At 42.1% G+C, this 13,688-nt stretch overlaps 1 protein-coding gene and 1 long non-coding RNA gene across 4 annotated transcripts; one reads left to right on the top strand and one right to left on the bottom strand.

Annotated features, from left to right (window-relative positions):
• Nucleotides 1-2,191: 2,191 nt before the first annotated feature.
• Nucleotides 2,192-6,380, bottom strand: LOC116399176 (uncharacterized). Its single transcript, XM_031876132.1, is given in 18 exon segments — nt 2,192-2,290; nt 2,380-2,527; nt 2,612-2,730; nt 2,813-2,892; nt 2,976-3,148; nt 3,232-3,341; nt 3,406-3,637; nt 3,720-3,834; nt 3,966-4,325; nt 4,498-4,703; nt 4,787-4,883; nt 4,959-5,129; nt 5,206-5,274; nt 5,345-5,485; nt 5,569-5,696; nt 5,911-6,000; nt 6,083-6,138; nt 6,218-6,380. Coding segments are annotated over 18 exon segments (2,343 nt in total). The 5' UTR covers nt 6,241-6,380; the 3' UTR covers nt 2,192-2,265.
• A 199-nt stretch (nt 6,381-6,579) lies between these two features.
• LOC116399142 (uncharacterized) lies at nt 6,580-7,622 on the top strand. Of its 3 annotated transcripts, none has more exons than XR_004213806.1 (4): nt 6,580-6,756; nt 6,846-6,899; nt 6,984-7,102; nt 7,239-7,622. It is a non-coding gene; the product is annotated as an uncharacterized LOC116399142 (long non-coding RNA). The 3 variants fall into 3 exon arrangements; XR_004213805.1 differs by having other exon boundaries at nt 7,037-7,121; XR_004213807.1 differs by having other exon boundaries at nt 7,037-7,102.
• Nucleotides 7,623-13,688: the final 6,066 nt, after the last annotated feature.

Below are 13,688 nucleotides of genomic sequence, written 5' to 3' on the forward strand. Positions count from 1 at the left end.
GATAACTCAGTGAACCTATTTAAATATGACCCTGCATGCACAAAGAAACTCAGGGAGGGGGGGGCTATTCTGCATGGATAATAATGGCTGAAGGAGAGCATGTATCGACGGGTGGAGATCAGTGCAATCAGTGCACAATAAACTGGATGACCATTGCCCATGCACTTTTCGAAGGCCATCCAAACCACACTATTTCTGCAATTTGATTTTTTACGAGGCTATGACTCTACAGTGATGAAGAAAAAACAAAAAACGAATCCATCACAGCTGCAGATTTGCCATTTGATGTCATCTTAAAACATTTGCTTTGACACCCAGAGCACCTCAAGTGTTTCCATTAAGTGTGTCGATGCCTACAGGGACGAAAGAGTCACACTGCTTTCATGTTTAACAAGCAAAAAACAGGAGTTCCTTTTTTCTTCCATTCTTCTGCAACAATAGGGCAGAGACAGACAGACACCTGATTATAGGGTCAAGACAGAGTTGCTTTAACACTCGCTCCTCAGATTGACTGACGGAGAGCTGCGTGCCACCTTGAAATGGCCTCAAAAAGCCACAGCACTCTTGTTAAAATTCATGAGAAACACTCCATCGGCGATGTCTGACTCCTTAATACTGTAGTATAACTAAAATAGCTTGGAGAAAGATTTGCAACGTGTCCATAATAATTCAACCCATGTAATTTAAATGGTATTAACTTTTTATTTTATTGTAATATAAACTATCCTATTTATTCCCGTTAGATATTAAAGGCAAGCGTAGGCGTTGCTTGATTGCAGCCCAGTCAAGTTGAGGCTGAAATCTACATGAGTAAAGCACAATCAGAAGTCTGGGTACACTTGACAGCTAAAGGTCAAACAGTGTCAAGAGATATCTAAAAATGTCAGTAGCTGCCCTCTCTGGTTTAGTCAGGAGTAAATTTGGAGCTACATATGCCTGAGACCCAGGGTCCTGGTATAGCGACTTCAGCATGCCCGTCACTGATGAGCTTTCTGGAGGTGTCACAAGCCTGAATAAATGAACCTATAGGGGATTCCCCTGTTGACCTGAATGAACCACAACATATACGTGCCGACAATGTTTGTTCTCTATAGTCTAGTCTCCCACCCTACAGTCCACTACCAGATGCACCAGAAGACCTGGTTACCTTAAATACTCTGCATTTGTCATTGAGACTAACATGTTGGGACAAAGGCATGCAACTAGGTGGAGTAGCTCAAACAACTTTCAAATTTTTTTCTGGTAGTTTTGTAATTCTAAACATTTTGGCAAAAGAAGCAACTGTATTGGGAAGCTGTAAGAATACAGCTGCAGGGTCCTCAAGCTGCTAGGTTGAAGGTTTGAGACTGAAATGTAATCAAACCAAGTTATTGGTTGTGACTTATGCATATGGGAAAAGTTGTAAAGCCTTTTGTGGCTGCCGGAGAAGCTGTGCCAAAATCTGAAATCAATTACAAGACCGCTGAATCTCAGTGCCGTCTGAGGTAGAGGCAACAAATTGTAGAGGGGGGAAAAAAAAAAAAAAATTTGTATACCCCTTGTCAGTAAGACAGCTGACGTAAGAGGTTTGGAGCGCCACACGCTCCGGTAGAGACGCTGTAGCCACACCGAGCTGCATACTGCTTAGTGACAGCATACACACCTGACCCATCTGGAAGACGAATTTTGAGTTCTCTGCTCAAACCTGCTTAAGTGTTCCTAAATGTCAAGCTAAGAAGTCGAGTTGTTCCTCATGTCCCTGGTGAGTCAAGTGCATTGTCCAAATATTCATTAGGCTTACATGTACGGAAGTAATATTCAAATGGTGAAAAGTACCAGTAGAAATACTCCACTAAGGGACGTTTCCTGCATTGAAAATGCTTCCGTGAAGTTATTAGTTTGTTGTTGACCCTTAAGGTGACACCATGTTTAACTACTCCAGAGTAATAATTTCTGCAGGGCTTTTGGTTACTTTAGCGATGTGATAATTTGGTTAAGTAGTGCTTTATTTCCCCTATGACAGAGTGGTAAAGCATAACATTTTGTTTCTTAAAATGTGTGCAGTAACAGGTCTACCTCACTAGCCAGCTTTAATCTTTCACCCATATCCAATACTCCTTGCATCTTGTTAATTTACATATTGGTGTTTGACAACTTCCTGCGTCTAAATGCATGTCTGTAGAAGTTGGACAAGTATTTAACAGACAAATAATTTAAGAAAACAGCTTTATTAAATTAAAAAAAATTCCATTTAAAAATTACACTTCCTTCAAATTAGGGCAGGATTTACTTTGCTTGGATCCTTGTGCTCCTGTGAAGAGAGGGCAAGACAGTCAACATTTTTAACAAAGTGACACCATAGCTCGGTAATAGAGGTTTTAAATGATAAAAAGTTCTCACTTTCTCTTCACAACATTGGCAAGTTTGTGAAAACTAGGAACTTTGATGTAGCGAGTAGAGGGGTGGTCAGCATGCATGCGTGAGACTGCTGGACTAGCAGGTGTGGTTTGAAGCGCTGTAGTGGGCTTGATGGTGAGACTCTGCACATCTAAAGCACAGAAAGATGAGAAATGAGCCAAATCCAAAATGAGTGATAACTGTCATTTCCCGACAAGTGAACAAACTACTGTACCTGACATGGGCCGTGCAGTGTGGATGATGCTGCCGATACCAGCAGTGTCGGACTCAAACCTAAATGTTGTGAAGAGGCGATGAAGACCAGCCAGAGGATATGTGCACTGTACCATCACCCTGTAAGAGAGAAAACAATTAAATACCCCTCTTGTGCTGTGCAGCATTTCTTTACAATTGAACACTGTATTGTAACACATACCTCTCAACAGCATCAGAGTGTACCTGACTGCTCCCGCTATAGAAAATCTCATTTTGATAAGTCACATTTCCCATGCTGAGCTAAAAGAAAAAAAGTAAACGATACAAATTTGTCATCATTTGGTCCAATAGCAACGTTGGTTTTAAATCTGTAGCAGCAGTACCTCGATGGTGGTTCCGCAGGTGTTGATTGGAAAAGAGAACAGAGCCCTGGTGCCGTTCTTCTCTCTGGCTCCACAGAATTTGTCGACCAGGTTGAATCTTGCAGGAAGTCCTCCGCTTGGGATGGCCAGAGACATGTCGGCCACCACAGTCAACATCCCTAGAGTCGAACACACTAGAGAAAGAGGTGTTCGAGAATTTTATCAGCTATACAGAGACCCCCACCTGCTCTCAAAGTAAGTAACAGGATGTACTTACAAATGAGTTCATTAGTAGAGAACGGACAACTCTTGATAGTTGAGCTCTCGACCTCTGATGTCTCATGATCCCGCATGAGGATCTTGAAGGTGCCATAGAAGCCCTTCAAACTAAAACAAAAAAAAAAAAGCAGCTTAGACATTCAGCGCCATGTTCAAGTCAACTAAAGGACACAAGATGTTTAAGGAGTCTCAACTCACGTTGTACTTGTAGCCGTGAGAGAATAGCGGCACCATTAGCCGCAGACTCTGGCTATCATTGCTCATGATGTAGCCGTGTTTGGCCGCCAGCTCTGGTGTCAGCAGGTCTGAGCCGATACCGATCTCCCAGAGAGAGTCATAAGGCCGGTGGTCCCAACTGAAGCTGATGCCAGACTTAGAACAGACGGTATCAAAGGCTGGAGGAGCTGTCAAACACAAAACAAGGATTAATTTTCTTCATGCACAAGTAGGACTGGCAAAGTCTAAAAATAAAGGTTAGCGACTTACAGGCATCAATGAATGCCATGACTGAAGTCAGGTGGTAAAAAGGCTCGTTTTCAGGCAGGATTGTCAGTGTGTAGTTGATGTTCAGCTCATAGTGAAGAACTGCGTCGCCAGAGAACTAGGAGGAAAAAAAATAAAAAATAAAAAATAAATAAATAAATAAAAAATAAAAAAATATGAAGTGATGTCTTGCGCTCACATGACAGTTGCAAGACTTTAAAGTCACTCTTCTTTCAAAAGAACCTTTACCTGCAGCAGGACAACAGGGTCATCAAATGGCACCTTCAGAATGTAACCAAGAGTGTTGTTCGGGTGAACAACTTTAGTGATATTGTAGCTTCTCTTGTTCATAAATGGAACTGTAAATTCATCTCCATTCAAATAAACAGCAACCAACTCCATGTCTTCAGGGACGTCTCCGAGGTAGACCGTGAATGAGAGTTCGTCAGCAACCGTTTGGTTTTCAGTGAAAACGGGGTGTGGCAGCAGGGGAGTGGACAGAGTCCTTTGGAATCGTACTCTGGTTTCTACGCGATCCTCATCTGCCAGGATTTGCTCCAAGTAGAGATGAAACACATAAATCTCAAAGAGATCGCCAAGCACGAAGCTCTGAAACAGACGCAGGGAGAATACTTACAGAACAGGTAAAACATGACCAAAAATTGTGATGGTCCTGGTTTTAAGTTAGATTGTTATATAGAGTTTAATGTTCTACATTATATCTTTGTCCACTATGACAACATCTGACCATTACAACATCTACTCCTAAGTGTGTTCTGACCTTCCTGTATCCTCCTTCAGCAGTTAAGGGGACTCTTATCTGAACTGTGGAGTTAATGTTCCCCACAACAAAGTGTCTGTCCTCTGCAACTGGCTGCGCCACAAGTTCACCATTGAGACCAATGTTGAGTTGTGTTCCGTGAAGACTCTGGTACGGCACCTCAGGAGTTCGCCACACCATGTAGCCGCTGTCATAAGATCCTTCATCTGTGGACGTTACACTTTTATTATAGCTGTACTCTTCTATCAAGGGGAGAATAAGCCACAGCAGAAAATATTGTAATACTGACACATGGAGCAAGCAGTCACCAGGTCGACCATGAGGACAACCCAGCTTTGTCTGGAGAACAGCGTTGCATGGACCTCCTCTACTGGAACGCCATTCACCTGGAGAGAGAGAGACTCATTAAAAACCTGCTTGAACTCAAAGTCACAAGACAGATTTATGCATCAGTGGTTTACCTCAGTGCTGAATGATTCAGGTTGCCCGTACGGAGTACGAAACACCAGCCTGCCATCGGTCAAGCCAAACGCGTAGCCCTTCTTGCGAGCATCAGAGAGGGCCATGGGCGGCAACTGCTCCTCATTTCTCTGAAACGTCACCTGCCAGTCTGAGGTGGTGGAGCTATGTGCCTGGGAAGGGATTTAAAGTCTTAAAAACAAACAAGGTGCACAGAATGAGACATTTAGTCTGCATTTTTAAACATACAGGTTTAAGAGCACTCCAGTCATCCTTTACTGTCCGAGCGGGACAGGCGACTTCACTCCTCACAGACACCTGGGAAGAAGTCATAATTAGTAAACATCCGAAACTATTAATGAGGAAAATAAAAAAAAAAACAGTTTACCTCCATGTAGTTTTCCTCACAGGTAATTTCTCTGGGAGACCAGGGGAGAGAGGGAGAACAGGTCTTGTTCAGGGCATAGCTGTCCTCCCGTCCTTCACGTGTCACAATCAGGTTGAAGTTAAACAAGAAGACCTCATCATCCTGAAAGAGCAGAGTGGAAAACACCTCGTCTGTACAGTAATAGTAAGTAGAAAAAAGAAGTTTCATATGCAAGTTGTACGCACCTTGTTGTCAGTGTGACAGCTGAAGTAAGAGGCTCGGAGCCCCACGTGGCCCAGTAGAGGGAGAAGTCTGACGCTGTAGCCACACTGAGCTGCATACCACCTAGTGATGGCGTACACACCCGTCCCATCTGGAAGACAAATATTACACGAGCAAGGCAGCTTAATATGTCCAAACCTGTTCTTATTAAGGTATAGAAAGGATGGATTTCTAACTAGAGACTATAAACTGATTTCATAGATGCATGTGGAGTAAGTTCGGATGCAACTCCTAAAATGCTTAATTCCCTCACAGCACATGTCAGACAGTGATGGCCTAGCATGATGAAGCTGTGCAGGACTTACCAACGGCCTCAAAGAGAGGTTCATCCCCAGTGAAGGAGAGATCAACGGCTATCATGAAGTAACGATCACGACACTCCATATGAAGAGCTCCTGTGTGCACAAACAGAGTCACGGTCAACATATGGAGGTTCCATTAGTTATTGTGGATCAACGAGCCAAATATTTCAGTTACCTTCGGGGATGCCAGAACATTTTGCAGTGGACCACACAGACAGGAGTAAGGATACACTGCAAGACAAAAGCACGTTTCTCCTGCATGCAAAGATAAAGCTTAATAGACTGTAGGTTGCCACAAAATAATACTTACCCAAGGCAGAACACAAACGTCATCGCAATGGATGTGTTGGCAGAGTTTAAAGCTAGCTGCTAGAAAACTACACCTGCCAACCAACACGCGCTAAGGTGAACCAGTTGCTTTGTGTATATCCTGGCCGGGGTGGTACTATGTCTCTGCTGTCTGCTGCAACAGCTTTTATAAGTGTCCTCACCCATTAAGGCTGAAAGGCAACTCCAACCTCATCACCTGCAACTGATTGAAAGTGAGCTTGATTGCTAACGAGATACACATGCGGCTGTAAAGACTGAAGGCCTCTGATTGGTTGGTGAATAAACCGACTTATAAAAGCTGGTGCAGGAGAAGGCAGCCGCTTGATGCCAGTCTGGCCAGAATATACACCGAGCAAGTGGTTCACTAAAGCGTGTGTTGGTCTTTTTCAGGTCTTCTCATTTAACTTCAACCTTATTGCAACACATGAAGGAAAGGATAGCAATGCTCTGAATAAGACGTGTTCTCCCTCTCTCCCCTGGTCTCCCAGAGAAGTTACCTTTGAGGAAAACCACATGGAGGTAAGCTGGTTTACTTTTTTTTCTTCCTCTTTACATTTATTTTCATTTTACTCCTGGAATAGTTTCATTCATTTCATGTTTTTTTTCAGCAAGAAGTTGCATGCCCTGAAGAATCCAGCAGGGTCCGGCAATAATATTGACAGGTATATCTTCAATCCCAACTCTTTTGGCTATTTATTTCTCCCTCACCTACTTATGAATGCAGATGTATCCATCTTGTCTTGCAGGGTCACAATACTGTGTACATAACCTCTGGTTGGACTGTTTCTCCTCTTTTCAGTATTTATGTTTGAGTTTGACACAGATGGTGTTTGCAGTATTGTGCATTCTGCAAACTCCAATGAAGGTATATACCCTGATAAAAGGTACCCACTTTGATAAACCCAGGGACATCCCCCGTCTCTGCACATTCAAACCTGGTTGCTTTCTATAGAATGACATGTCTCCTTCCTTTGCCTCACATCTCATCCTTGACATGTCAGTGAAAAGGCACAGCGACAACAAGGAGAGGACAAGAGCACAAATACTGAAGTGGTTCGCTAACAAGATGGGGGATCAAGGCAACGGTGGATAGAGGACAAGAGGAAATTGTGTGCCTGAGCAAGAACAGAAGGACGCTGACGATATTCATGACTAAGAACTCTCACATCATCATTTATGCGAGACAGGATTACAACACATGATGCTAATCTGATTTCGGCACATCACCGGCTGTCAGATTATACTATTGGCACCATTGAATTTTGATGAATGTATGGATTGTTTTTTATCCGTCATATTTACATCAAAGTCTTTATGTAGAATGGCTTCATACCCCTTGGAAAAAAATGTCAAAATAAAAACGCATCTCTACAAAGTGACATGCATTAAATACAGCTTTGCCGGTCTGTATTGATAGATTTGCACATGTGGACACTGCCGTTTTACTTCAGTTGGCAATTATACAGTGTGGGATATTTGTCATCTTACTTGTAAATAACTCAATCAGAAACATGTCAGAGAATGATCATACACTTAATTGAGCAGAAAAGGCTGTGTTCTTTTTGTTGCTCCCTATTTAATCCAGGGAAGGATGACGGCTTAAGTAGGGAGGGCTTCAGATCCCACAAGAACTACACTGTTCCACCAGGCACTAACTGAGGTGGAATGAATAATGCACAAGCAAAGAGATGGCCACACTGGTGGAAGCAAAAATCGAATCAAGACAATTTCAGGTCAACACACACACGCAAAACAATGTGTAGGTGCACTATAAGCACTCAATGTTAATGTCAGCCCCACCAAACTCATACCACTCAACCCTGTTTCTACCAGGATTCTCGCGTATTTTACCCCTTTCTACCGCTGTCCTTTTTGAATATTTTCCTGTATAATCTCCCGCATATTTTACCTTTCTAAAAAAACAAACAAAAGGATGTTGGTAGGCATAACTGGCAGGCCTATTTCCTGTGTTTGCTATATTACCCTCTGGTAAAGCAGATGGCAGGATGTAGAACATTAGCTGTAACATAGGGAAGAGGTTTATAAAAAAGGAAGAGAAGACGAGGAACGGCAGCGTGAGGATTAAAGGATGGATGAGCGCGAGAGGGATGGAGGTTTGTGCAAGTGTCTCACCAAATGAGTGGAGGCTTACCCAAACTTAATGAGGAGCAAATCTGTTAAATTAATGTCTTTCACATGGATTTTTTTTCATCAGGAGGAGGAAAAAGCGATGTGAGCCAGCACGACAAATGTGCAATGCATAAGCACTCCAAGATGGTTGACAGTGGTATGGGGTAGTGGGACGGTCCGCCCCCCCGAAATTTGACTTATTTCATATTCCAATCACACACAGCAGCTGTTGTCAGTGAAAAAATCAGCAATGTACCCCTAACTGCTAATCACTAAACAGCAGACAGACACAGTTAGTGACTAGCCGGTGAACATAAAAGAGTATTTAGCAGCCAGAGAGCCAGTTATTTCCCTCGAGAGTTGGTAGAGCTAAAAGACAGTGAATAATGGACTAACATTCATCAGGTTGCCAAGGATATAAAGACAAGTAACTGCTCGTCTCTTCGGCTAGCTGTGTTGTCAGATTGCCTGCTAGTTCCTGAACTCGGTCTGCGACGGCGTTTCTTCAGAAACTGACATTTTTAAAAGTCTGTATCTGGTCGGAGCACATGTGCTCACATACCTTTAGCATGCACTGCTTCAAAAATGCACCCATTTACCCACAGATTTCATCTGTTGTAAAGCCACGTTTAAAGAAGTCTTCAATGTACTCCCAATCCATTTCTATGTCAAATGTAGGGCAACCTGCCAAAGAGCTGCTTCTATGACTGTTGTGTTTAAGTATCTTATCATTTTGACTTTCTATCTCATAATTTCATTTCACGGGCCACATAAAATGACGTGGTTGGCCAATTCGGCCCACGGGCCTTGAGTTTGACACCTATGCCATAAAGCATACCAGTGTTGTGTTCACAACTTTCTTCTGCTGCCCCCAAGTGGCCAAAAACATCAGCTATTGCAGGTTTAATGCAGATTGTATGAATATTTAGCAGTGGGAAAGAAAAGACAACTATGTATCAGTGTGAAATACACGGCTGGCTCAGCGTTACCATTTACATGTCATTGTCTCTCTTCTAAAGCCTCCACTTTTCTGTGGGAGGACTCCTTGACTTGCCACCTTTTCCAGTGTGTGAGGCGCACTATTTTAGTTTTGACCTGAACGCGTACTTCTGCCATTTGTTATTTGGTGGGTTCTAAGAAAAGCCAGGCACTCTGAGAGAGTGATCATACCGAGCTTTCAGTTCATTTGTTTTCAAGTGCCTCTGGTTTCTTTGAGTACAGGGAGCGAAATAGAGCAAGTTCATGAGTCAATTTAACATTGCTCCACAAGTAACTTTGCTGAAATCCTCACATTTACAGCTTAGCCAACATCTGCTTAAAGATTGATGTGATTACGATCTTTCTCATAATTCATCAACTGTGGTACCATGCCCAACACATCTCCCCCTTGTATATTATGCCATAGTGAAAACAAACGATCTCATTGACCTATTTAGCAAAGCGTAAATTACTGCAACGACAGGATGAGCTCTTATTTTTCCAACCATAGTGCTCATCGCCTCCAGCACTGTGCGGCGTGTGGTCATAGCAAAAACAGCAAAAACGCATCTGCACACGCTCAAAGGTCATGCTCCACAGATACATTCATTTTAACCACAGCATGATTAAAATTAATGCATCATTTATTGATGATTACTCTTTAACTAATCAGCAAGGGTGTACCCAACAAGGGAATAAGGCTGATTACTGCTGTTATCAAAATATCATTTATTACCGCCTACCTCTGCTTGAGAGCAGCACTCAAATACTGTCTCACTCTATTTCGCTCGTCAGGCATGAGACTTATGTACCTGTAATGTTTTCCTATCAAAAGAGCAGGCTTTGCAAGATTGTATTTCAGATCCAAATTTACCATTTCAACTCAACACAGAAAGATTTGATTAACAAAACATTAACTATAAAGTAGGATTATGAGAAAAGAAAAATACTGTATCCCCCCCTCCATGGATTAAAATAGTTGATACAACTATACTATTATTGGCTGCTATGCTTAATACTGTGTTGTCAACTAGTGCACGACAGCTCTCATTATGACGCTAAATGTAATGGCAAACTAATTAAGCCAAAGTGTATTTTAGGCATGAGCCAATGTCTCAGTAAGTCAACAGTGTGTGCTTTTCACATTATGTATTTACATACAGTGCGAATCAGGGAAAAAAATGTATATCATCTCCGTCGTAAGGCAACTATAAGTTTTTCTCTTTTGGTGGACCCCAGCGGCAACATCCGACAGCCAACAGACAGCAATGTATACGCTGATACTGCTGAAGATTGAGTCCAGTTTCCTCACAATAGTCGGGTCCGTAACTCCAAATATATCGAACCACAAGGGTGCATTACACGCTAATATTTGGTGTATCAAGCGAAACAATTTATGCTTTTTATGCTCCCCAAATATTAAGCTGTAGTCTACATAACTGGCAATATATCAAATGAAGAAGTCTTTTACTTGGCTTATTGTGACAATTGTGCCTATTGGTTTTACAGTAAATGCTAATAAAAGAATCAAGCAACTCATATGTGACAGTAGCAGAAATAAGTAATGACCTGGAGACTAAAAGTGATCTAACTAACAATCAAACTGCAGCAGGGAGTCTCGACAAACTGTGAAGGCAGCAGAAATAACATCCACAGACTAACAGGCACCGAATCTGCAGCTACAGTGAGCCATAAGGGGAAACAGAGGTATCAATCAGTCACCACCAATAAATTGAGAAATTTGTCAAGATGAAGCAGCAATAATAACCATGATCCCAAACTCTTCAATATGTTGGAAAAAACTTACAAAAAAACAGTCCCATGAACTCACACATGTAGCGTACTGGCAGCAATTTTCACAGCAATTTAAAAATGCCAATGGGCTATCAGCTGGAGATGTGGTTTAAAGTGTGTTGAAAGCCACAGTTCAGTTCCTCTCAGGACACTCCAACAGTATAAAAATGGAACAGAATGGGCTTTGATAGCATGAGTGGAGAGAGAGTGGGGAAGGAATCCCTCCTGCTCTGCCTCTGATTTAAGTGACAGCCCGGACTTTCACCACTTTAACATTAGCTCAATACTCATGCCTGGAAAAAGTGCTTACATTTTTGTGGAAAGGGCAGGGATGCTAATGATGTCAAACAAAATGTTATCAATAAAATTGTCAGCAGAATAGGGAAAGGATGTTGACTTCAGATGGTGACGTACCATATGTTGCAATAACTGCCTTTATCTCGACATTCTCATTACTTGAGGTATTTGAACACCAGTGTGGGGGAAAAATAATGTCTATGGCTGCAGGTGCATTCCAGTCTATTGCAAAGTTAGTGGAATAAAAATTGTTCGCACACAGCGTCCATGTCAGTCTGCTCTGCAGCGATATGAAAGACTAAATCACCTCATCCAGTTATCGTTTCCAAACTCTGGCTGTTCGAACAGAACCGTTCACCTGCTGTGGTTACCGCTCAGCTAGCATTAGCATTAAGACTACCTGTGCTCTGCAATAAACTTCAGTCATAAATGTTCATCACCTGGGTTTAGTTTTGAGGTAGCAAACAGGAAGATTTAGATGCTTGACTGCAAAAATAAATCCTGGAGCTTACTTATTCCCTGACATGAAAGATGGCTGGCTAAAAGTAACTTCAACAATTTGTAAATGTAGTGCTGCCTGTATGTTTGTATATTCTATCGTAGATGTTTTGTTTGTTCTCATTGGATTATAGATGAATTTAGTCCATTGTCACAAAAGCACACCCATGCACACACAGTACCGCAAGCTGGTTGCAACATCCATAAATGTGTTTCTTCTGAGACTAATGACAGAGCGAGAATGTTGCCAGATGCCTCTGAATAATGGTGGTTAAAGAGGTCAACCGGCTAAATAAACTTATTAACAAGAGACAATTTGGAGGAAACTGTTTTGCTGATCAGCGGGGGTGGAAGTAACAAATGAAATGTACCCTCTTTTCTGTGAGTACTTTTTGTGTCTTGTACTTCCATTATCATTTTTAAATATTAGTAATGTTACTTTAATTTGAGTAATTTCTGTCTTAAGTATTGCACTTTGCTACAGTAGAAGTCCAGTGACACTGGAAATGACACATGTTCCATGCATACCATCACTGGCTTAGTGTCACAGGGTGTGGGGGGTGCTGTCGTACCTGGGCTGGGGCTAGCAGGCTGTGCACAGTGCAAAAGAAATGCAATAAAATACATAACGACATCATTATGGATTAAGGCTAGCCTTACTGTACTTCAGCATAGGTAAAGAAAAGGTTGTATCATCTAGCTTAATCACCAGTTTAATGCTCCACCCGGCCAACACGCTAAGGGGTCCAAAACAAACACACCCAACAGGTGCCTGCTGGGTCTGGCTAACATGCTAAATGCTAAAATGCTAAATCATCAGCGGCGACTTTCACTGAGGAACTTTAACCTTTGGTTTGGTGCGTTTAGGCCTTTCTATTGTTTTTGACCGTTGATTCCTTTCACAGTTACTGCAGAGCCTCATTCAGCTCAAAATGTTGATTTGAGAAAAAGGAGGGTCAAATGATCAATCATAGTGATGGCGATGCTACTTAACCAGGATTTTGTAATGAGCTACTGTATTACAGAGTGGGGAAATATCCAATTTGAGTATGAGGGGAATTTCATCAGCTTTATTTCTTCCTGTCCACATGGAACATCATGGAGACTAATTCCCCTTCACCCTCAGGACTGGCTGATGGAAAGCTCATATCTGGAACTGTAGTAATGATGACTGAGGGGTCGGGCATACACCATTTGTGAATATGCGTCAACAAGCATTATGTTTGACAAACATCAGATACACTGCGCTGGATGGCAGTGCTTTCTATCTTCCACAAAACACACTGCCATGAACAAGAAAGAGGTCCCGCTAATTACATCCCGCTGTCCTGTTGGTGATAGAATCCGGGCAAGGCGTTGGATCACCTGTGCTGATTAAGATTCCTCCTTTACTGAGCTACAACTAATCTCCATTAATGTCTAGTAATACAGTTCATAATCCATGGTTTTGGTTTTCTTCAGTCTTTGCAGATTCGTCCCGCCATAGCGGTTGGTGAGGTTGTTCCTCTGTTGGCCTCACCATGATGAAGAGATTTAGGAGGGTTCATAATCATTATCCTGCAACAGCAGAGCCAGCTGTGGTTGTCCATCTTCAGAAAACACATAAAAAAACATTTCTACCGAGCAGCTCAACATTTCTAATTAGGAAATAATGCCAAAGTTACAGATAGTTAACTTTAACTTTTTTCTGGGGATACCAAAACCCTAAAGGTCCTTGGATAAGACAACTGTATCATATGAAGTTGCAGCACATG

Source organism: Anarrhichthys ocellatus, unplaced genomic scaffold (assembly GCF_004355925.1).
Source record: "Anarrhichthys ocellatus isolate YVR2014 unplaced genomic scaffold, GSC_Weel_1.0 scaffold103, whole genome shotgun sequence".
In the NCBI taxonomy this organism is placed as follows: Eukaryota; Metazoa; Chordata; class Actinopteri; order Perciformes; family Anarhichadidae; genus Anarrhichthys; species Anarrhichthys ocellatus.